This window comes from Rana temporaria, chromosome 3, assembly GCF_905171775.1.
Source record: "Rana temporaria chromosome 3, aRanTem1.1, whole genome shotgun sequence".
Classification (NCBI taxonomy): Eukaryota; Metazoa; Chordata; class Amphibia; order Anura; family Ranidae; genus Rana; species Rana temporaria.
This window is the reverse complement of record NC_053491.1, coordinates 453013147-453038714: the sequence shown is the minus strand read 5'-3', so window position 1 is coordinate 453038714 and position 25568 is coordinate 453013147. Positions and strand designations below refer to the sequence as shown.

The window sequence follows — 25568 nt, the reverse complement described above, 5'->3', positions numbered from 1 at the left end:
TTGTTTTAGGTGGCACATTTACCTTGTGGCTCTCCGAATTTCTAGGGGTGTATGGTGCATATAGCGATAGTAAAGGAATGTCCGCAACAGGTGTCTTTTGCTGTGCTCTTTATTACCCAGCCGGGTAAAAACAGTAAACTGGAGATGAAAGGATAGAGTTGAAGGAAGAAGGAGAACAGCAGATTGAGGCGTAGTACTTGGAAGCAGTCCTGCTCCCATATGAATACTTTCTGCACCACTCCTGCCAGAGTGGGTTTAGCGTACCCGGACAGTCACTGACCTGACAGCCGGAGTATCACTCGAACCTTTTTCCGAAGAAAAGTCTCTGCCACAGACCCTCCTGGTATGGACTCAGGGAGAAACCTCTGCCACAGGCCTCACTGATTGCAATCCTCCTTGAAGAATTACGCCTGGATCTCCTTCTTATTGTCGCCCAGGTACCGACTGACAGGTGATCAATCCTTCAGTGTCCGGCTACCTTGATCCCCGGTGGTTTGTCGTAATCCTTTTGGATCGCCAGCCTCTCATTGGCTCTCCGCAGATGGACTCCCCACCGAACAGCTATACCGCTTGGGATCTTCAAGAAATGGGAACCCAGTCGATCACTGGGTCCCCGTCCTTGCTCAAATGTTCCGGACCAACAAGGTCCCGGAACCAGGAACACCGCGTGGCACGCACGCCCCGGCCAGGTAGGCCATAACGCCGGGGTGCCGTGGTGGGTGCCACACTGGACGAATAAGACCCAGACTCAATCGCGTCTGTCCCATAAATACCCTCTCCCAGCATGCCCAGCGAGGAAACTCCCTCCTGATTGGCTGCTGGGAAAAAGCACCCAAGTCTCGGCTCCACTGCTGCCACCTATCGTCCTGGGGTGGAACATCACCCCAGCAACAACAGAATGAGACCACAGCACAGCCAAGCTGAGACAGAGACCCTGTTTTGAACATAACAATTTCGATCAGAGTCTAGTAATACTAGGATCACCCTCTAAATTTCAATAGCACCAGTACTTGGAAGTAACCAGGCGCTACAGATGGTTCATTTATTTTTTCAATACATGGACTTTCAAATACAATGCTGTATGGATTACTGTCTATGTAAAGATATATTTCTCAGTTGGGATTTCACTTGCTATTCACAAGCCCCAATTGAGTGGAGGCACTACGCTTGTTAACCACTTAAGACCCGGACCTTTAGGCAGCTAAAGGACCAGGCCAGTTTTTGCGATTCGGCACTGCGTCGCTTTAACTGACAATTGCGCGGTCGTGCGACGTGGCTCCCAAACAAAATTGGCGTCCTTTTTTTTCCATAAATAGAGCTTTCTTTTGGTGGTATTTGATTACCTCTGTGGTTTTTATTTTTTGCGCTATAAACAAAAATAGAGCGACAATATTGAAAAAAAAATGCAATATTTTTTAATTTTTGCTATAATAAATATCCCCCAAAAATATATATATAAAAAAAAAATGTTTTCCTCAGTTTAGACCGATACGTATTCTTCTACCTATTTTTGGTAAAAAAAATCGCAATAAGCGTTTATCGGTTGGTTTGCACAAAATGTATAGGGTTTACAAAATAGGGGATAGTTTTATTAGATTTTTATTAATTTTTTTTTTTTTTACTACTAATGGCGGCGATCAGCGATTTTTTTCGTGACTGCGACATTATGGGTGACACTTCGGACAATTCTGACACATTTTGGGACCATTGTCATTTTCACAGCAAAAAATGCATTTAAAATGCGTTGTTTACTGTGAAAATGACAATTGCCGTTTGGGAGTTAACCACAAGGGGGCGCTGATGGGGTTATGTATGATCTCATCTGTGTTTCTAACTGTAGGGGGGTGTGGCTGTAGGTGTGACGTCATCGATTGTGATTCCCTATATAAGGGAACACACGATCGATGATGGCGCCACAGTGAAGAACGGGGAAGCTGTTTTTACACACAGCTCTCCCCGTTCTTCAGCTCCGGGGACCGATCGCGGGACTCCAGTGACGATCGGGTCCGCGAGTCCCGCGGCCGCGGAGCTTCGGACCATGTCACGTGCACGTGCCCGCGGCGTACGTTGATGTGCCCAGCCGTGCCATTCTGCCGATGTATATCGGCGTGAAGGGGTCCTTAAGTGGTTAAAGATCCTGTCCTGATCACATAGATTATGAAGACTCTGCTCCTAAATACTATACAGGTGACACCATCATACCTCAGTAGCTTCAGAAAGAGAGAAAAATAGTGCTACATATAAAATCTGGCAATCCACAATGAGCGAGCGCCTCATCACAAACCTTCAATGTCAGAATTAAACCACTTACCTTTTACACTAACGTAGGTCTGGGCTTCAGAGTTCGGAACAATATCAGTTGGTGGAAAAGTATTAATGGTGATGACCTGGACTCCGGGTGCTGCAAGGGTTTACAGAGAGGGAAGACAGTGATTGGTTGTGAATAGATGGCTAAACAGGTATAATAGATATAAGGGACAGGGAGTGAAGATTGAGAGATGTCAAGAAAGGTTTTGAAAACCTGTAGGCTGCCTATAATCAGGTAGATCCTAAAAGATTTGGGGGCAGATCCACAAAAGTATTACGCCGGCGTATCTCTTGATACGCCGCGTAATTTAAAATTTTGCGCGTCGTATCTTTGTTTTGTATCTTCAAAACAAGATAAAACTCAATCTCGGCTCGATCCGACAGGCGTACGTCTTAGTACGCCGTCGGATCTAAGCTGCAATTTTGCGTTCGTCTTTTTCCGGCGTATAGTTAAAGCTACTGTTATGAGGCGTACTCAATGTTAAGTATGGCCGTCGTTCCCGCCTCGCATTTTGAATTTTTTACGTCGTTTGCGTAAGTCGTTCGCGAATAGGGATTTGCGTAGAATGACGTCCCCGTCGTGAGCATTGGGTTGTTCCGGGTTAATTTCAAGCATGCGCACTGGGATACCCCCATGGATGGCGCATGCGCAGTTAAAAAAAAAATTTGTTTACGTCGGGTCATGACATATTTACATAAAACACGCCCCCATCACAGAGATTTGAATGCCGCGCCATTACGCCGCCAAAGATACACTACGCCGCCGTAACTTACGGCGCGCGTTCTTTGTGGATTTGAAAAAAAAAAGTACGGTACGGCGGCGTAGTGTATCTTAGATACGCTACGCCCGGCGGATAAATGCGCCGCTGTACGTGGATCTGCCCCTTGGTGCATGAAAATGAAGAACACCGGTCTGTCTGTATGCCCACTGGAGAGAATTACTATAACTATCTGTCTTTTTTGCCTATTTTTGCTAGGACGGAAGTGACAAACATTACACTTTTGCTGGACACCTGTTTCAATAACATCTGTTAAAGATGGCTTTTCTCTACCCTTTGGGAAAAATTTCTTTCATGCCATGTTGTATCACTGATAGAGGTGGGGTGCAGCATGGTGCGAAGACAATAATTCACACTGTCAGGTGCAATATAAAACCTGGTGGAAAGACTATCCAGCCGGGTGCACTCATAGGGCCAGATTCAGGTACATTGGCGCATCTTTGAGCCGACGTAACATTGAGAGGCAAGCTGAGTATTCATAAAGCACTTGCTCCCATATATACGCCAGCGTAACGTAAATAGGCCGGCGTAAGCCCGCCTAATTCAAAGTAGGCAGGTAGTGGGCGTGTTGTATTAAAATGAGTCGTGACCCCATGTAAATGCGTAGCTGTACGAATGGCGCATGCGCGCGCATGCTCAGAATCACGTTGCATATCCTCCCTAAGATACGACGGCTCAATGCGTACGACGTGAACGTAACCTACGTCCAGCCCCATTCACGTACGACTTACGTAAACGACGTAAAATACGACGCTGTTCCGACGTCCATACCCTAACATGACTTACCCCTGCTTTATGAGGGATAACTATCAGGGCTGTGGAGTCGGTAGATAAATGTTTCGACTCCTAAATGTTCCGACAATCTAAATTTAGTAGGAGTCGGAGTTGGGGTCGGTGCATTGCTTGCAGACTCCGATTCCGACTCCAGGTACCCAAAATTTCCTCTGACTCCGACTCCAGATACCCAAAATTTCCTCCGACTCCACAGCCCTGATAACTATACGCCGGACGTACGCCTTACTTAAACGGCGTAGCGTACTGCGACGGGCGCAAGTACGTTCGTGAATCGGCGTATTTAGGTCATTTACATATTCGACGCGTAAATCAATGGAAGCGCCCCTAGCGGCCAGCGTAAATATGCACCCGAGATACGACGGCGTAGGAGACTTACGTCGGTCGGATGGAGCCAGAATTCAGGCGTATCTGGTTTCAAGAATACGGCGCATAGATACGACGGCTCATCCGTGGACTTACGCGGCGTATAAGAAGATACGTTGGAGTAAGTCCCACCTGAATTTGGCCCATAGTTTCCAGCACATGAACAGAGCGGGTACCAGCTGAACTGAGAGCATCTGTTGAAAGGGGCAGTATGCGGCCTACGCAACCCTACGCTTCCCCTCCTCATACAGAACCCTTCTCTACCGCTATCACTGGGGTGCCAGCTTCCAATAGGATAGCTTCCCCAGTGACCCAGGAAACCATAGAGAAAACCCCGTTCCTCTTGACTTCTTCATGCAGTGGAGAAAATAGACAGCACGAGCAAAAATTGCAGGCATCCATATAAACGTCCTCTGGCTAGGAGCCAGATGTTACCATGGTCCCTCAAATGGCTCTCTGCAATGGTAACCCCTAAAATGGTTAGACGAGGATCAGGTTGAGTATACTCTCCCGTATGGTATGGCAAATAGTATGCAATCCAGTGTATCCTTTGTTCAATAGGTCAAGGCGGGCAGCACACTAGCTGCCCACCCCCCTGACTATGCGTTATTCAAGTTTCATTGTTTACTACACAATATTCAATTTTGGTTCATTTTAATATTGAACATCAGCGCCACACTTTTATTTTATTTCCCCTTATCTTATAAAGCCTTTAAAGCCTCGCACACACGATCGGTTAACCAGAGGACAACGGACCGTTTTCATCGGTCAAAACCGATCGTGTTTGGGCGCCATAGGTTATTTATCCATAGGTTAAAAAAAAAAAAAAACTTGCTTTAAAATTAACCGATGGATTCCTAGCCGATAGGTCAAAACCGATCGTTAGTAGGCACGACCATCGGTTAAAAACCCACGCATGCTTAGAATCAAGTCGACGCATGCTTGGAAGCATTGAACTTCGTTTTTTTCAGCACGTCGTTGTGTTTTACGTCACCGCGTTCTGACACGATCGGTTATTTAACCTATGGTGTGTAGGCGTGACGGACCATCAGTCAGCTTCATCGGTTAACCTATGACAACGGTCCATCAGACCGTTGTCCTCTGGTTAACCTATCGTGTGTACAAGGCTTAAGACATAACGGGCCAGATTCACAAAAGAGATACGACGGCGTATCTCCTGATACGCCGTCATATCTCTGAGATACGATTGTCGTATCTATGCGGCTGATTCATAGAATCAGGTTACGCATAGATAGCCCTAAGATCCGACAGGTGTAATTGTGTTACACCGTCGGATCTTAGGCTGCAATTCTAGGCCGGCCGCTAGGTGGCGATTCCATTGCGGTCGGCATAGAATATGCAAATGACTAGTTACGCCGATTCACGAACGTCCGCTTTGCCCGTCGATCTAAATTTACGTTGTTTCCGTAGAGATGTGTCGCGTAAAACTAAGCATGCCCTCTAGGTGGTCTAACCAATGTTAAGTATGGCCGTCGGTCCCGCGTCGAATATTTAAATTTCACGTCGTTTGCGTAAGTCGTCCGTGAATGGCGCTGGACACCATTTACGTTAACATCGAAACCAATGACGTCCTTGCGACGTCATTTAGCGCAATGCACGTCAGAAAATTTTAGGGACGGAGCATGCGCAGTACGTTCGGTGCGGGAACGCGCCTAATTTAAATGGTCCCCGCCCCATTTGAATTAGGCGGGCTTGCGTCGGGCGGATTTACGCTACGCCGCCGCAAGTTTACAAGTAAGTGCTTTGTGAATCAAGCACTTACGCTGTAAACTTGCGGCGGTGTAACGTAAATGGGATACGTTACGCCGCCACAGCGTAACGCAATTGTATGTGAATCTGGCCCAACATTTTTCAACTTGTATGAGCTAAGTTTCCAAACATGAAGCAGATCTAAATCTAAAATCCAAATTTTTAAATATTGCAGCTTTACCGGTCCTTATTTTCCTTTTTTTAATTTTTATTTAATTACACCTGACAATCCTGGCAGTAATGCACCTCCTATCCTAGGGTGACAATACTCATTGTTCTGTATCTATGGAGGAGAATTGTTGTCAGCCCTAGGTTCCTCTTATTATTTAGATTTTAAAACGCCTCCCTCTCTCCTCATCCCCATAACTTAGGGTGATGGTTTGTAGTAAAAACAAAAAAAAAAATAGCCAGGAAATCGGATTACATTGCTTGAAATATTAGTTTCATGCAAAGAAAATTACAAAGGGCCAGATTCAGATACATTTACGTTGCTCCACGGCAGCGTAACGTATCCCATTTACGTTACACAGCCGCAGGTTTACAGCGTAAGTGCCTGATTCACAAAGCTCTTACCTGTAAACTTGCGGCGGTGTAACGTAAATCCGCTCGGCGCAAGCCCGCCTAATTCAAATGGGGCGGGCACCATTTAAATTAGGCGCGTTCCCGCGCCGAACGTACTGCGCATGCTCCGTCGGGAAAATTACCTGACGTGCATTGCGCTAAATGACGTCGCACGGACTTCATTTGTTTAGACGTTAACGTAAATGGCGTCCAGCGCCATTCACGGACGACTTACGCAAACGACGTGATTTTTTAAATTTCGACGCGGGAACGACGGCCATGCTTAACATGGCTTAGAACACCTAGGGCTCAGCCCTAATTTTACGCTGCGTATCTCGACGGAAACAACGTAAAGTTAGAGCGACGGGTAACGCGGACGTCGTGGATCGCCGTAACTAGTCATTTGCATATTCTACGCCGACCGCAATGGCCTCGCCACCTAGCGGCCGGCATAGAATTGCATCCTAAGATCCGACGGTGTAAGTCAATTACACCTGTCGGATCTTAGGGCTAGCTATGCGTAACTGATTCTATGAATCAGCCGCATAGTTAGGACGGGCGGATCACAGAGATACGACGGCGTATCAGGAGATACGCCGTCGTATCTCTTTTGTGAATCTGGCCCAAAGATGCTACATTTCTGGTCAACGAGAATTTTTCCGTAAACAATTGTACCAGCAACAGGAATGTTGCACAATGAGATGCACAATAATATGCACAGGCACAGTACTTTCTCAAAGATTGTTTGAGAAAACGCTTTGCCTAGCGCAAAACACGTCACCATAGCCTGCCAGCCATTTTAATAAAGGAAGAATATTATCTTGCATCTCGGTGTGCTGCATTCCTCTTGCTGGTACACTGACTGCTTCGAGGGTGACGAGCCAAGCCAGCACTTGAGATTTCATTGTGGAGCCTGATCTCACCTGGAGCGCGGCTTGTGAAATATTTGACAGAGGAATTTTTCTGTACTTACAGGAAATTTATTCAGCCTGGAAACAAATGCAACCCCCCGCCACTTTGGGACTTGTCCTAATAATCATACCTTGATTGACCAAGCCTTGGAAGTTTTCTTTGGTATATCCTGGACAATGCCGCGTACAAACGATCGGTTCGTCTGATGAAAACGGACCGTTTTCATCGGATGAACCGATCGTGTGTGGGCCCCATCGTTTTTTTTCCCAACGGTGAAAAAAAATAGAACCTGTTTCAAACTTTTCTTACGGTTAAAAAACCGATAGAAAAAAACGATCGTCTGTGGGGAAATCCATCGGTCAAAAATCCACGCATGCTCAGAATCAAGTCGACGCATGCTCGGAAGCATTGAACTTAATTTTTCTCAGCACGTCGTAGTGTTTTACGTCACCGCGTTGGACACGATCGGATTTTTAACCGATGGTGTGTAGGCAAGACTGATGAAAGTCAGCTTCATCGGATATCTGATGAAAAAATCCATCGGTCCGTTTTCATCAGACGAACCGATCGTGTGTACAGGGCATAAGAGTTTTCCTGACTATGCAATGTGTTGTACTATTATGTCACAATTTTCTATGCTTTGGTGTAATTTTGATAACCCATTTGTAATAAAGATTGACATTTGCTTTTTAGGGTTGAAAAATAGGATTTTTGTACTCACCGTAAAATCCATTTCTCTGAGTTCATAGACGGACACAGCCTTCATTGACATTAGGGTTATATCCTCTTCCACTAGGAGACTCTCCTGGTAGGAAGAAGCATAATCCTAATGTCAATGAAGGCTGTGTCCGTCTATGAACGGAAGAGAAAATAGGATTTTTGTACTCACCGTAAAATCCATTTCTCTGAGTTCATAGACGGACACAGCCTTCATTGACATTAGGGTTATGCTTCTTCCTACCAGGAGAGTCTCCTAGTGGAAGCAGATATAACCCTAATGTCAATGAAGGCTGTGTCCGTCTATGAACGGAAGAGAAAATAGGATTTTTGTACTCAGCGTAAAATCCATTTCTCTGAGTTCATAGACGGACACAGCCTTCATTGACATTAGGGTTATGCTTCTTCCTACCAGGAGAGTCTCCTAGTGGAAGCAGATATAACCCTAATGTCAATGAAGGCTGTGTCCGTCTATGAACGGAAGAGAAAATAGGATTTTTGTACTCACCGTAAAATCCATTTCTCTGAGTTCATAGACGGACACAGCCTTCATTGACATTAGGGTTATGCTTCTTCCTACCTGGAGAGTCTCCCAGTGGAAGCGGATATAACCCTAATGTCAATGAAGGCTGTGTCCGTCTATGAACGAAAGAGAAATATTTTTCATTGGTAATAAGAACATCGTAACACTTAGGCCTCGTACACACAATAGGTTAACCAGAGGACAACGGTCTGAAGGACCGTTTTCATCGGTCAAAACCGATCGTGTGTGGGCCCCATAGGTTATTTATCCATAGGTTAAAAAAAAGCAAACTTGCTTTAAAATTAACCTATGGATTGGTAACCAATAGGTCAAAACCGATTGTTAGTAGGCACGACCATCGGTTAAAAACCCACGCATGCTCAGAATCAAGTCGACGCATGCTTGGAAGCATTGAACTTCGTTTTTTTCAGCACGTCGTTGTGTTTTACGTCACCGCGTTCTGACACGTTCGGTTATTTAACCTATGATGTGTAGGCGTGACGGACCATCAGTCAGCTTCATCGGTTAACCTATGACAACGGTCCTTCAGACCGTTGTCCTCTGGTTAACCTATCGTGTGTACGAGACTTTACATGACTGATATATCACATAGAAAGAGAATGCTGCAAGCAGGCCAAGTGGCTATCACCTACAGTCGGGGCTTATATTCATGATATTGCTTTTCAAATCCATCCCAAAATTTGCAAAAATTCCAAACAAACTTCTTTTACGTTGCAATTATGGGGAATTGTTTGTAGAATTTTGAGGAATATAATGAATTTAATCTATTTTGGAATAAGGCTGTAACATAACAAAATGTGGAAAAAGTGAAGCGCTATGAAAACTTTCCAGATGAACTGTATATTCCCCCCTTTCCTTTACCATAGCCAACTGGCTCCTTTATATATTCAACCTTTCCCCTACTGCCTTTGCTATGTTCTCAGTACTGATTCAAACTCCAAGGACATCCATTTATCTGATGTGAGCCTATTTCTGATGTAAGAAGCCTTCCGACAAAAACACGAGACAACAATGGCAAATGCGTTAAGCGTTTTATCTCTTGGGAAAAGAAAGAAAGGCCAATATTGATAACTCACTGCCTTCTGAGCGTTGGGGATCCAGGATGACACTTTGAATACTTTTTAGAACTTTTACTCCTTCAGGCTGAAAGCAAAAAAAAAAGAACATAAACAATTGGGCCTAGATTCACGTACGGCCGATCTACGTTGCACGGGCGTAGCGTACCGTATTTATGCTACGCCGCCGCAACTTAGAGAGGCAAGTGCTGTATTAACAAAGCACTTGCCTCCTAAGTTACGGTGACGTAGCGTAAATGGGCCGGCGTAAGCGTGCGTAATTCAAAGTAGGCTGGTAGGGGGCGTGTTGTATTTAAATGAGGCTTGACCCCATGTAGATGCATGGCCGAATGAACGGCGCATGTGCGCGCATGCTCAGTATCACGTCGTATTTACGCCCAAAGATACGTCGGCTCAATGCCTGTGACGTGAACGTAATTTACGCACAGCCCTATTCGCGTACGACTTACGCAAATGACGTAAAAAGATACTTTGCATGGGCTGTGCCACCTAGAGACCAGCTTTATCCTTACGCTGGCGTATGTCTCAGGCCCCGTACACACGACCAAACATGTCTGCTGAAACTGGTCCGCGGGCCAGTTTCAGCAGACATGTTCGGTCGTGTGTAGGACCGAGCGGACAGAATTCCAGCAAAGATTTGCCCGCCGGGCCTTTTCCCAGCGGACAAATATTCCTGGACTTGTTTTAAAACAGTCCGCTGGAATCCTGCCCGCTCGGACATGTTCGGTCGTCTGTACAGACCTACCGTACATTTCCGAGCGCCCGCCATCCCTCGCATGCGTCGAATGACTTAGACGCATGCGTGGAAGCATTTAACTGGCAGGCCCGCCCACGTCGCCGCGTCATCGTCGCGGCGACACCGCGGACACGCCCCGCGTATTGTTTACGCGCGGATTTCTGTACGATGGTTAGTACAGCCATCGTACAGAAATCCCCGGGCAGACATGTACGGTGAAAACGGTCCGGCGGACTGGTTTCATCGTACATGTTTGCCCGTGTGTACACGGCCTCAAATAAACGGCGTAACTAATTGCGACGGGCGTACGTACGTTCGTGAATCGGCGTATCTTGCTCATTTACATATTCAACGCGGAAATTAAGGAAGCGCCACCTAGCGGCCAGCGTAATTATTGCAACCCAAGATACGACGGCGTAGGAGACTTACGCCACTCGTATCTTGGCCAAATCTATGCGTAACTGATTCTATGAATCAGGCGCATAGAAACAACGGCGGCCATTCGGACTTACGACGGCATATCTGGAGATACGTCGTCGTAAGTCTTTGTGAATTTGGGCCTTGGTGATAGAGCCTAGGTTCACACTGCTGCGAATTCAAAATCGCGGTAAAATGACATGTCAAATCGCATCTCAAATCGTTCCAAATCGTACCCAGTGTGAACCAGGGCTAAAGGACAGTAGACCGGGGTATTAAAACTGACCTTCACCCGAAAGAGTTTTCTGTAGGCATTAATAGTGTTGCTCACGAATATTCGTATTGCGAATATTCGGCTCGAATATGGCATATTCGAGTATTCGCGATATATTTCGAATTTCGCGGTGAATATTCGCTATTCCGAATATTCAAATTTTTTCAATTTTATTTTTAAAACAGATCACATCCTATCGACGTCTAAAAGCATTGCTGGTATGATTAGAGACCCTGGGCCGAGTAGCTAAGCTGAGGCGATCCTTTTATGTTGCCGAATATAAAAAAAAAAATTGCGAATTTTCGCTAATGCGAATGCGAAAATGATTGCGAATTTTCGATAACTGTGGTAGGAGAACTCTGATTGTCTCTGATGCAAAAGGGGGGGGGGCTTTGTTTATGTTTCTGTTATGAATATTTGTATGTTTGATATTATTTTTTTTTGTAAGAAGGAAAAAATTGCGCATACCTTAAAAAAAGGGGAGAATACAGCAGCAACTCAAAAATGTTATACAACATAAATTAATACAAGACAGAAAATGGAGTCGCTCTACAAGAATAAAAAATATGTCTAGTGACAAGACATGTGGGCAAATTATAAAATAAGCAAGCGCAAATAACTTGTGAAATACACAGTGAAACAAATATATAAAGAAATATAGTCCCAATAATAGAAAAATAATCTTTCATAAAAATGTCTTTGATATGTGAAGTGAAAAAAAGTCCAAAGCATGCAGCATGAACGTGTTCAATCTTCAAGGTGTTTGATTGACAAACGGCTGTGACAGATGGATAGAGTAAAGAATCACCACCAATGCAAAACACTTTTTATTTTCTATTGTAAAATATCAAGAATATTCTGAGCCAATCAGAGTGCTCCTTCTGCATTTGCCGAATATTCGCAATTATTTTGTATTGTAAAATATCAAGAATATTCTGAGCCAATCAGAGTGCTCCTTCCGCATTTGCCGAATATTCGCAATTATTTTGTATTGTAAAATATCAAGAATATTCTGAGCCAATCAGAGTGCTCCTTCCGCATTTGCCGAATATTCGCAATTATTTTGTATTGTAAAATATCACGAATATTCTGAGCCAATCAGAGTGCTCCTACCGCAGTTATCGAAATTTCGCAATTATTTTCGCATTCGCAATAGCGAAAATTCGCAATCATTTCATTTCGATAAAATATCACGAATATTCGAATTTAGCGAATATATCTCGAATATTCGACTATATATTCGAGATATATCGCGAAATCGAATATGGCGTATTCTGCTCAACACTAGTCATTAAACAAAGGCTTAAATTTAAAAACAAATTTATAAAGTGTGGTTGCTTATGAAATCAGTCCTCATTCTACAACTCCTCTTAATCTTGAGGATTATTATTGGTTTTGGATTCCCGTTAGAGGGAATTTCTCTTCGCCTCTTTCCTGAAGTCAATGGTCACCCATAATTGAGCAGAAATGATTTGCCCTTATCATTTGCTACACTCACCACGACCTTCAGTTGCTTGATCACTCCATCGGTGTAGAAATGATCTTTGACTGAAGCTTTGATTTCTATGTTCATATCTTCAGTCACTAGAGGAACAATGACAAACGGGAGGATCAGAGTCCCTCTAGGTTCTATTTTGACCACCTGGCGGAAATTGCCTTCTCGAGTTGCTGCGCTGCACATCTTCTCATTGTAGATCAGATCCACTACAGCCTACAAAAGACAGATGAATAGTACATTTCAGAGCTAGAAAGTGCTGGAAAATCTTCCCTATTGGGTCATAGAGAGAAATAGAAGCCTGGCAGAAATTAGAATTCAGTTATCACAAAGCCTACAATTACAGGGCAAACATGAAAAATTGGAATGTCGTGCAAAGTTTATTTATTTCACTAATGCAACTTAAAAGGTGAAACTAATATATGAGATCGACTCAAGAGGCCAGATTCACGTATAATCGCGGCGGCGTAACGTATAACATTTACGTTACGCCGCCGCAAGTTTTACGGGCAAGTGCTTGATTCACAAAGCACTTGCCTGTAAAGTTGCGGCGGCGTAACGTAAATCCTCCGGCGCAAGCCCGCCTAATTCAAATGATCCGGCTAGGGGGCGTGGATCATTTAAATTAGGCGCGTTCTCGCGCCGAACATACTGTGCATTCGCCGTCCCTAAAATTTCCCGACGTGCATTGCGGTAAATGACGTCGCAAGGACGTCATTGGTTTCGACGTTAACGTAAATGGTGTCCAGCGCCATTCACGGACGACTTACGCAAACAACGTAAATTTTCAAATTTCGGCGTGGGAACGACGGCCATACTTAACATTGACTGCGCCTCATATACCCAGGGGCAACTTTACACGTCGCAAATCTTACGTAAACGTCGTAACTTCACTGCTTCGGTCGGGCGTACGTTCAGGAATTCGCATATTTTGCTAATTTGCATACTCGATCGGGAAAACGACGTCGGCGACACCTAGCGGCGAAAAAAAAATTGCATTTAAGATCCGACAGCGTAAGAGCCTTACGCCTGTCGGATCTAATGCCTATCTATGCGTAACTGATTCTATGAATCAGGCGCATAGATACGACGGGCAGACTCAGAGATACGACGGCGTATCAGGCGATACGCCGGCGTATCTCTTTTGAGAATCTGGCCCATTACATGCAAAACAAGATAGTTCAAGCCGTGATTTTTCATAATTGTGATGATTATGGCTAACAGCTCATGAAAACCCCAAATCCACAATCTCAGAAAATTAGAATATTGGGAAAAGGTGTAATATTCTAGGCTCAAAGTGTCCCACTCTAATCAGATAATTAAGCCATAACACCGGCAAAGGGTTCCCTGAGCCTTTAAATGGTCTCTCAGTCTGGTTCAGTAGGAATCACAATCATGGGAAAGACTGCTGACCTGACAGTTATGCAGAAAACCATCATTGACACCCTCCATAAAGGAGGGAAAACCTCAAAAGGTAATTGCAAAAGAAGTTGGATGTTCCCAAAGTGCTGTATCAAAGCACATTAATAGAAAGTTATGTGAAAGGGAAAAGTGCGGAAGAAAAAGGTGCGCAAGCAGCAGGGATGACCGCAGCCTGGAGAGGATTGTCAGGAAAAGGCCATTTAAAAGTGTTGGGGACTTTCACAAGGAGTGGACTGAGGCTGGAGTCAGTGCATCAAGAGCACCACACACAGACGGATCCTGGACATGGGCTTCAAATGTCGTATTCCTCTTGTTAAGCCTCCTCTTTTTAATTGTATTATTTTATTTTCAATTCTATTTTAATTTTGAAAATTTGAATTTGATTCAAATTTTGTCTTAAATTTGATTCGAAGACTATTCGAATTTCGTCCAAAATTTTTATAAATTTTTTGGGGGGGTTTTCCTTAACTATTGTAATTTGGAAATTCAGATATACTCGAATTTCCGAATAACAAAAAATGTATCCAAATTTAAATTCAGAATAAAATTAACCGCACAGTTATATTTCTGGGATATTCTATAACTGTATGGTGATTCGTAACGTGTTGATTTTCGTATTGTTTTTCGTATTTTTTTTTTTGTTTTGTTACTTTTTTTTGTCTAAGGATTGCATAAAAATTCCTTTTTGCACACAATAAAGAAAACCTGGGGCCAGATTCACAGTACAAGTACGCCGGCGTATCTACTGATACACAGGCGTACTTTCAAATTTGCCGCATCGTATCTTTAGTTTGAATCCTCAAACCAAGATACGACGGCTTCTGGCTTCGATCCGACAGGCGTACAGCTTCGTACGCCTTCGGATCGTAGGTGCAATACTTTGGCGCCCGCTGGGTGGAGTTCACGTCGTTTTCCACGTCGGGTATGCTAATTAGCCTTTTCCGGCGATCCACGAAGGTACGCGCGGCCGTCGCATTCTCTTACGTCGTCGCTAGCCGGCTTTTCCCGGCGTAAAGTTAAAGCTGCTATTTCGTGGTGTATAGATAGACTTGCCATGTTAAAGTATGGCCGTCGTTCTTGCGTCGAATTTCGATTTTTTTTTTTTGCGTAAGTCGTCTGTGAATAGGAAAGGACTTAACTTACGTCTACGTTCAAAAAATTACGTCGGTGCGACGTCATTTCGCGCAAAGCACGGCGGGAAATTTTGAAACGGAGTATGCGCATTTCAAACGGCGCGGGGACGTGCTTCATTTAAATGAATCACGCCCCTACCCGCCCAATTTGAAATACGCGCCGAGAAATACACTACGCCACCGTAACTTACGGCGCAAAATCTTCCTGGATTCGAAATTCTGCCAGGTAAGATATGGCGGCGTAGCGTATCTCTGATACGCTGCGCCAGGGTAAAGGTCTGTGAATCTGGCCCCTGGTTTGCACTTAAATCGGAGGTTCACCCTAAATATGAAGTATAGCATATCCAGAAGATCTTTTTATGTAGATAAACATTTCCGCTATCTAAATTTTTTTAAAACATTGAAATACCTTTAATCTATCGTTCTATGCAGCCACTTCCTGGTCTCCCTCCCGCGGGAGTGGGCGTGTCGCTTCGCTTTGTGAGTGCCCGAGTGTTTGCTGGGAGTCTTTCGTTATGTCTCCTGGGAGCACAGTGTCATGCTTTCCAGGAGACTAGTAATAACGCAGAAAAACGAAATGGAGTGGAGTGTCGCGCTCGCCCCCTCCCTTGGACTACAGGAGAGTCAGGACGCTCTCTACGTTGCAGATAGAGAAAGGAGCTGTGTGTTAGTGGGCGTCCTGACTCTCCTGTAGTCCAAGGGAGGGGGCGAGCACGACACTCCACACCAGGGAGAAAGCCTTGCATTACTGTGTGGAGTTACAGACAGAAGAACAGGAAGTGAGGATTTCTCAGAAGAAATAAGGACATTTAAAAGCAAAATGGAAGGATGAGGTAAGTGACGGAGGACTGCACTAAGGTAAAGGAAGCTACCGTATTTATCGGCGTATACCGCGCACTTTTTTGCCCTGAAAATCAGGGCAAAATCGTGGGTGCGCGATATATGCCGATACCCGCTTTCACGCGCCGAGTTTGAAAACTGCGCCGGCATATACCGAGCGCAGTACACTGGTGTATAGTCGGGCAGTCTCGGCTCCTCTCGCGCTCACGTCCTGGACGTACAGGACGTGAGCGCGAGAGTAGCCGAGCCTGCCCGACTGTACTGCGCTCGGTATATGCCGGCGCAGTATTCAAGCTCGGCGCGGGAAAGCGGGAAACGAGCGGGGAGGACGCCGCAGAAGGACGCCGGACCCGACGAAGAGGACACCCGAAGCTGCAGACGAACGCCGGGCCCGACGAGGCCGTCGATGGACGCCGCGCAAGACACCAAAACTGTAAGTACAAAAATCTTTTTTCCACAGGAATTTCGGGGCAACTTTAGGGGTGCGCGCTATACGCGGGAGCGCTCTATACCCCAATAAATACGGTATTTAGGGAAAAAAAATTGTACCTTTACAACCCCTTTGAATGTGCCGATGTGCAAGTGCTAATCTTTTTCATATAACGTAGAAACAATAGAGCTTTACACATTCCATTCCAGTACCTCGATTTCATGGTCTATATAACTGTACAGGATGGCCCGGATCTCCACTTGCTCGTTGCGCACAACCGAATATGGGAGACGCAGGTCGATAAAGAAACTTTTCCTCACGAGCATTTCAAAGGGTTTAGCGACACAAATACCTATGAAGAGATGATGATGAGACAATGTACAAATGGGTGAAGGACATCCGCCAAATAATTTTTTACCATTTATTAGGTATTTTGTTATCATTTAATGTCTGTAGAAAGATGGAAACCATCATTATAGGCCAAAGGCAGAGCTATTACAATGTAACCCACAGCACATTAAAAACTACCTTGTGGAGTACTGTAACCCACCATCCATATTCATACCGTGTTTCCGAAAATAAGACCTACCTCGAAAATAAGACCTTACATTATTTTCCAGGAGGACTGTAATATAAGCCCTCCCCTCGAAAATAAGCCCTAGTTTAACCACTTAACCCCCGGACCACATTGCTGGTCAAAGACCAGAGCACTTTTTGCGATTCGGCACTGCGCCGCTTTAACTGACAATTGCGCGGTCGTGCGGCGTGGCTCCCAAACAAAATTGGCGTCCTTTTTTCCCCACAAATAGAGCTTTATTTTGGTGGTATTTGATCACCTCTGCGGTTTTTATTTTTTGCGCTACAAACAAAAATAGAGCGACAATTTTGAAAAAAATGAATATTTTTTACTTTTTGCTGTAATAAATATCCCCCAAAAATATATAAAAAAACATTTTTTTTCCTCAGTTTAGGCCGAGACGTATTCTTCTACGTATTTTTCGTAAAAAAAATCGTAATAAGCGTTTATTGATTGGTTTGCGCAAAAGTTATAGCGTTTACAAAATAGGGGGTATTTTTATGTAATTTTTATTAATATATTTTTTTTACTAGTAATGGCGGCGATCAGCGATTTTTTTCGGTACTGCGACATTATGGAGTATACATCGGACACTTTTGACACATTTTTGGGACCATTTTTGCGCTATAAACAAAAATAGAGCGACAATTTTGAAAAAAACATATTTTTTTTTACTTTTTGCTATAATAAATATCCCCCAAAAATATATATATAAAAAAATGTATTTTCCTCAGTTTAGGCCGATACGCATTCTTCTACATATTTTTCGTAAAAAAAAATCGCAATAGGCGTTTGATTGGTTTGCGCAAAAGTTATAGCATTTACAAAATAGGGGGTATTTTTATGGCATTTTTATTAATATTTTTTTTTTACTAGTAATGGCGGCGATCAGCGATTTTTTTTCGGTACTGCGACATTATGGCGGACACTTTTGACACATATTTGGGACCATTGGTATTTTTATAGCGATCAGTGCTATAAAAATGCATTGGATTACTATTAAAATGCCACTGGCGGTGAAGGGGTTAACACTAGGGGGCGGGGAAGGGGTTAAGTATGTTCCCTGGGTGTGTTCTAACTGTAGGGGGGGTGGCCTGACTAGGGGAAATGACTGATCTTCTGTTCATATATTGTATGAACAGAAGATCAGCATTTCTCTCCCTGACAGGACCGACAGGACTCTACTTGTGTGTTTACACACACAGCTCCCGGTCCTCGCTCTGTAATGAGCGATCGCACGCGCCCCTAGTGGCCTGCGCGAGAGCGGACGTATAGCTACGGGCTCTCGCCGTATAACTGCGGCGGCTGGTCGGCAAGCAGTTAAAATGCTTGTAAAATCTTATAATCCACTCTATTTTAGTAGTAAATAGTAGTAAATATTGTACAATGTGTGTGTTTCTGTAATATAATTGCGGGCAAGTGAGCAGAGCGGCGCTATTACGAATGTTATTGCCACCATTATATTACAGAAACACACACGTTGTACATTATATAATACAGTAGTAGAGTGGATTATAGGATTTTACAAGCATTTTAACTCAGTTCACACTGGGGATTCCTGTCAGGCAGGGAGAGAGAAGACAGCACATTACATGGTAAGACCTACCCTGAAAATAAGCCCTACTGTGTCTTTTGTTGCCAACATTAAAGACAGGATGTTTATTGCTGTCCTGTGGGAAGCAAGCGGTTAAAGAGAATGTATGTTGGTCTCGAACATAATTTAATAATGGGCGGCCACTACACAGGTATATTCTAAAAAAGAGGGAATTATGTTGGAAAACCTTTTACAGTATATCTGAATATACCATGTTTCCCCCGAAAATAAGCCTGGGTCTTATATTAAAGAGGAATACCGTTGTTATGGTAGCAGCTAGCTACCATAACCCCAGTATCCTCTTCAAGAGCCGGCGGTTCTCTTTCAGATAAAAGTGGTCTCTGTGGCGGATTCGCCGCAAGATCAGTTTTATCGGTGGCGGGAGAGGCTCCCCCTCCCGCCACGCTCCGGTGCCCTCCACCGCTTACCGTGGCCGTCGATAACGGCAGAGGCGATCCGGACCTGTCCCTAGCCTGACATGGAGACAAGTGAGGGGAAGATGGCCCCTGCCCGTCTCCAAGTCATTGCAGGGCGGAAGCAACGTCAAAACCTCACTTCTGCCCATAGCTATTTTTTTATTGCATTTTAGTGTAAATATGAGATGTGAGGTCTTTTGGACCCCAGATCTCAAATTTAAGAGGACCTGTCATGTGTTTTTCTATTACAAGGGATGTTTACATTCCTTGTAATAGGAATAAAAGTGACACAATTTTATTTTATTTTTTTAAAGAACAGTGAAAAAATAAAAGGTAAAATAAATAATAAAAAATAACTTTAAACGCGCCCCGTCCCGCCGAGCTTGCGCGCAGAAGCGAACGCATAGGTGAGTAGCGCCCGCATATGAAAACGGTGTTCAAATTACACATGTGAGGTATCGACGCGATCAGTAGATTGAGAACAATAATTCTAGCCCTAGACCTTTTCTGTAACTCAAAACATGCAACCTGTAGAATTGTTTAAACGTCGCCTATGGAGATTTTAAAGGGTAAAGGTTTGTCGCCATTCCACAACCGGCCTAAATTTTGAAGCGTGACATGTTGGGTATCAATTTACTCGGCGTAACATTGTCTTTCACAATATAAAAAAAAATGGGCTAACTTTACTGTTGTCTTATATTTTTATTAAAAAAAGTGTATTTTTCCCAAAAAAAGTGCACTTGTAAGACCGCTGAGCAAATACGATGTGACAGACAGCATTGCAACAACCGCCATTTTATTCTCTTGGGAGTTCTAAATAATTTTCTAGCAACATTTTTTTTTTAACTTGTAAACACCAAATCTCAGAAATAGGCTCGGTAATGTAGTGGTTAAGTATACGCCTTCATTTGATGTGGTACCTGAGTTAGGAGAGAGGCTGATTGCTGTGAATTCCCAAGTAGTGATGGACTCTGGTAAGTTGGCATTGATAGTCTTTGATGCATACCTGTGATAGACAAATGGAAACCATTGCATATTCCTGTACAAAGTATAATATTTGATTTACAATTGTAATATTTTCAAGCTCCTGGAAGTCCTATAGGCTTCTTTTCTTTTCTGGAATCCTTTCTACCTGCCATTCAACCCTCCAAACCATGAAGTGCACATCTAAAGAAGACCTGTGCTTTTCCCAGTTATAGCAAAGGTAACAAGTATGCTTTATCCCCCCCAGATAATACTTACCATTCCTTCACCATTTCCCCTTCTCTCTTCTGGGAGTACTTGTAAGCAGGTGCAGTTAGTAAGTCTGCCACTTGGTGGCTCTGTCCCAAAATAGTGTGGCACTGGCAATAGGGAATTATGCAATTGGGTGTTAGGTCCCCTTTTAGATAAAGCCTTTCTGTAATGGGTGCAGTTAGTGCCAATATATATTCCAGGATAAGAGGCGCCAAGTGAAGTTGGGGCATGGGAGCCAGATATTTGAACCTTGATCACTTGTTATGCTGGGTTGTCCGTGTTTCACATAGTCACCGGCATATCCAGTGTTCACTGACACAAGGCCTGCCTCTGTGCTACATGAACCAGTGCTGCCACCAATGCAGTGACAATTAACATCTGTTGGCACTGGCTGGCGATGTGGCAAGTGACAATTCACATTTGGTAGCAGGCAAGGTGCCAAGTAACAATCCAGATCTGGTGACAAGCAACGGAGCGGGTGACAAGCTGCATCTGAAGGCAGGTGACGTGGCAAGTGACAATCCACATCTGGTAGCAGGCAGCGTGGCAAGTAACAATCCACATCTGATGGCAAGTGACAATCCACATCTAGTGGCAGGCAGCAAGGCAAGTGACATTCCGCATCTGGTGGCAGGTGAGGTGGCAAGTGGCATTCCTCATCTGGTGGCAGGCAGCATGGCAGGAGACATTCTGCATCTGGTGGCAAGCAACGTGGCAAGTAACACGTTCAGGGCTCCCACTGATTCTGCATTATGGCGAGTTGAACTATTTAATTTATTACTACAATGTAATACTATAAATAATGCGCTTCAATTCCCCCTGACACCATATCAAGCATGGTGCCGTGATGATTTACGTGCCAACACCAGCCATTGCCCAGAAAAATTGCCAGCAAAAAATCGCTTACATGTAGGGCACTGGGCAGACCACTAGGGACAAGGGGGGTGTGTATTTTTTACATACAGTACTGTAATCTATAAGATTACAGTATACTGTATGTATTGTGTTTGTTTACTTTTTTGAATTTGGCGCCGTTCTCCGCCCCCGTGCGTCGTAACATCGCAGGTAACGGAGATCGGCGGCACACGGGGACTGTGAATCGAGCGAGGAGGTCCCGCTCGCTCACACAGCGGGGTGGCATCGCTGGATCCAGGGACAAGGTGAGTAACTTGCCTGTGGATCCAGCGAGAAGGTAAGCCGCGCCGCTGCACACTCTACACGTCCACCCCGAGCGTGACTCGGGGTTACCGATCCTAACATTGAAAACCAACCCCGAGTCACGCTCGGGTTTACCGCTAAGGGGGTTAACTAATACATTAGTCTATATTTTTTATATGTTCTAAACAGACATTAAAGTGGAGTTCCTGTCTAGCTGTATGCATTAAAAACAGGGGTTTAGTTGCACGCATTTGCAAATACCTGTGTAAGCTGCAGGCCCCGTCAAGGCACTCTGTGTACTGCAGTCCTAACTATGAGTTTTAAAGTCTCCTCAGTAGGCGCACAGGAGTGCTAATCAATAGATAAGGGACAGGTGATCACCTGACCATGCCCCTACCTATAGCTGGTCTAGCAAAAAAAGAGCACTGATCGTGTGTACCGGGCATACCAGTGGTGCAAGGGTAGCTGCACCATAAGCCCCTAAGGTTAAAGCAGTCCTGAGTAGTTCTAGTGGCAAACTTTGGCAAACATGGGTTGTTATCGGTGGTGTAAAGCCAATGCACGGTTACACTTACCCTCTGCTGTCTGCTCTAGTGGGCAGTCTCTCAATCTTCCACAACCAGCTCTCATAAAAGATACTCCGTGACCTGAAATTCTCCATGGGTTCATAGCTGTCCTGGTCAAGACTCCCTGCCTTTTCTGTGTCTATGATATTGGAACTGGGACGGACTGGAAAGAGGAGACAAAATGGCACAACGTGACATCAAAAATAACAGTAAATGAGAACATTGTCTACTATTTTGCAGAATGATAATAAAAGGTGAAATTATGATCGTTTTTGGGTCAATGCCATCTTATTTTTCAAAGCACACAGGTATATATATATATATATATATATATATATACATACACACACACACACTAAGGGCCAGATTCTCAAAAGAATTCCGCCGGTGTATCTACAGATACACCGGCGTAATTCGAAAATCCCGCCGGCGTATCATTGTTTTGTATTCTCAAAACAAGATAAGTCACTTACACCGTCGGATCCTAAATGCAATACTACGCTGGCCGCTAGGTGGCTTTTACGCCGATTTTAGCGTTGCATATGCAAATGAGCCAAATACGCCAAATCCCAAACGTATTTGCGCCGCTTCGCCGTAGTTTACGTCTTTTCCGTAAGCGTAAGGTTACCCCTGCTATATCTGGGGTAACCTTACGTCGGTCCGCCGTATGCCATGTTAAGTATGGCTGTCGGGACAGCGTCTGGTTTTTCCGTTGTTTACGTAACTCGTCGCGAATAGGGCTGTGCGTTAATTACGTTCACGTCGAAACCAATGTATTTGCGGCGTACTACGGAGCATGCGCACTGGGCTACGTTTAAGGCCGGCGCATGCGCAGTTCGTTCGGCACGGGGGCGCGCTTAATTTAAATACAAGCCGCCCCCTTTGAATTACGCGGGGATACGCCGGGCCATTTACACCACGCCGCCGAAAATTACGGAGCAAGTGCTTTGAGAATACGGCACTTGCTCCACTAAGTTGCGGCGGCGTAGTGTAAATAGCTTACGCCGGAATCTACGTGAATCTGGCCCAGTATCTCACAAAAGTGAGTACACCCTCACATGTTTGTAAATAATTTATTCTATCTTTTCATGTGACAACGCTAAAGAAATAACACTTTGCTACAATGTAAAGTAGTGAGTGTACAGCTTGTGTAACAGTGTACATTTGTTGTCCCCTCAAAATAACTCAACACACAGCCATTAATGTCTAAACCAACAAAAGTGAGTACACCCCTAAGTGAAAATATCCAAATTGGCCCCAATTAGCCATTTTCCCTCCCCGGTGTCATGTGAGTCGTTAGTGTTACAAGCTCTCTGGTGTGAATGGGAGCAGGTGTGTTAAATTTGGTGTTATCGCTCTCACTCTCTCATACTGGTCACTGCAAGTTCAACATGCTCTACATAAAGATGGCCTAGGTTAGGGGTGCCCAACCAGTGGTCCGGGGGCCACATGTGGCTCACAGAGCTCTCTGATGTGGCCCGCAACCTCCTGCTTTGGGATGGCAGGTTGGCAAGCCCAGGTTACGGGTTGCCGATCCGCCATCCAAGAGCATCAGTGTTGTGAATGAAGCCAAAGAAGCGAGCGGCTGCAGAGCAGAGCCACATAAGCTGATGCTTCCAGTATAGCACTGGCTCTGGTTACAGGCGGAGTGATACCAAATCCACTCCTCCTGGGACAGCAACAGCCAGCAATACCTGATTGGACTGTTATTACAGGTACATTTATTACTATAACCACTTAAGCCCCGGACCAATATGCTGCTAAATGCCCAAAGGCGTTTTTACAATTCGGCACTGCGTCGATTTAACAGACAATTGCGCGGTCGTGCGACGTGGCTCCCAAACAAAATTGGCGTCCTTTTTTCCCCACAAATAGAGCTTTCTTTTGGTGGTATTTGATCACCTCTGCGGTTTTTATTTTTTGCGCTATAAACAAAAATAGAGCGACAATTTTGAAAAAAATGCAATATTTTTTACTTTTTGCTATAATAAATATCCCCCAAAAACATATATAAAAACATTTTTTCCCTCAGTTTAGGCCGATACGTATTCTTCTACCTATTTTTGGTAAAAAAAAATCGCAATAAGTGTTTATCGATTGGTTTGCGCAAAATTTATAGCGTTTACAAAATAGGGGATAGTTTTTTTGCATTTTTATAAAAAACATTTTTTTTACTACTATTGGCGGCGATCAGCGTTTTTTTTTCGTGACTGCGACATTATGGCGGACACTTCGGACAATTTTGACACATTTTTGGGACCATTGTCATTTTCACAGCAAAAAATGCATTTAAATTGCATTGTTTATTGTGAAAATGACAGTTGCAGTTTGGGAGTTAACCACAGGGGGCGCTGTAGGAGTTAGGGTTCACCTAGTGTGTGTTTACAACTGATGGGGGGTGTGGCTGTAGGACTGACGTCATTGATCGAGTCTCCCTCTAAAAGGGATGACTCGATCGATGCAGCCGCCACAGTGAAGCACGAGGAAGCCATGTTTACATACGGCTCTCCCAGTTCTTCAGCTCCGGGGAGCGATCGCGACGAATAGCCGCGCCGTTGTCCCGGATCGCTCCCCGTGGGAATCCGCCCGCCGCACGCAGCGGGGGGGGGGGTCTCGATCGGACCCCCGACCCGCTAGAAGGCAAGGACGTAAATAGTCGTGCGGCGGGCGTTAAGGGGATAATAACAGTGTGGGCATATCTGTTCTGCAGTGGTTACTGGGCTGCTTTCAACTGATCCGCAGCTGCATCGCCATTTGGGGGTTAGGAAGGACATTTTACCTAATAAGGAAGATTGATGTGTGCTTTAACCGCTTGTCTACCGGGGCAATTTTGAAATTTTTCATAGACTGTAAATGTTAAAAATCAGCATTTTTTTGCTAGAAAATGACTTAGAACCCCTAAACATTATATATTTTCTTAAAAGCAGAGGCCCTGGAGAATGAAATGGTGGGCGCTACAACTTTTTTATGTCACAAGATATTTGCGCAGCCATGTAAAAACATACTGAATTGAATTTTAATGCACACAAACACAAACCAATACCCGCTTTTTTGGTAATGTATAAAATCTGAGATTGTGTCGAGTAAATACATACCAAACATGTCAAGATTTAAAAATGCGTAGGTCTGTGAAATTTTGACCTAAAATTGTCCAAAGGCAATGCTTTGCTTATTCTGTTTAAAGTTAAACGTGAGCTCTGGCACCAGAATTATTGCTCTCACTCCAACGTTCGTGGACAAAAAAGGATTGCTGTGTACATTTTTCATGTTATTGCAATAGGGTTGATTTACTAAATGCAAATAGACTGTTCTCTATGCAAGTGAAAAGTGGTGGCTGGTGTTTTTTGGGAGGGGTGGCGGCAAACAACCACCCACCCCCCTGAGTGACACACAACTACCCCCCCGAGCGGCACACAACTACCCCCCCGAGTGCCACACCACTCCCCCGAG

The 25568-nt window shown here is 44.4% G+C and overlaps 1 protein-coding gene across 1 annotated transcript in view; it reads right to left on the bottom strand.

Annotated features, from left to right (window-relative positions):
- The window catches only part of LOC120933443 (complement C3-like), a 176472-nt gene that overhangs the window by 55837 nt on the left and 95067 nt on the right, over positions 1 to 25568 (bottom strand). The window contains exons 18-23 of the mRNA XM_040346661.1: positions 22128 to 22281; positions 20079 to 20164; positions 16784 to 16923; positions 12750 to 12962; positions 9825 to 9891; positions 2312 to 2401 (exon numbers count right to left, since the gene is read on the bottom strand). Of these exons, the coding sequence (XP_040202595.1) occupies positions 2312 to 2401; positions 9825 to 9891; positions 12750 to 12962; positions 16784 to 16923; positions 20079 to 20164; positions 22128 to 22281 (750 nt within the window). The remainder of the gene's footprint in view (positions 1 to 2311; positions 2402 to 9824; positions 9892 to 12749; positions 12963 to 16783; positions 16924 to 20078; positions 20165 to 22127; positions 22282 to 25568) is intronic.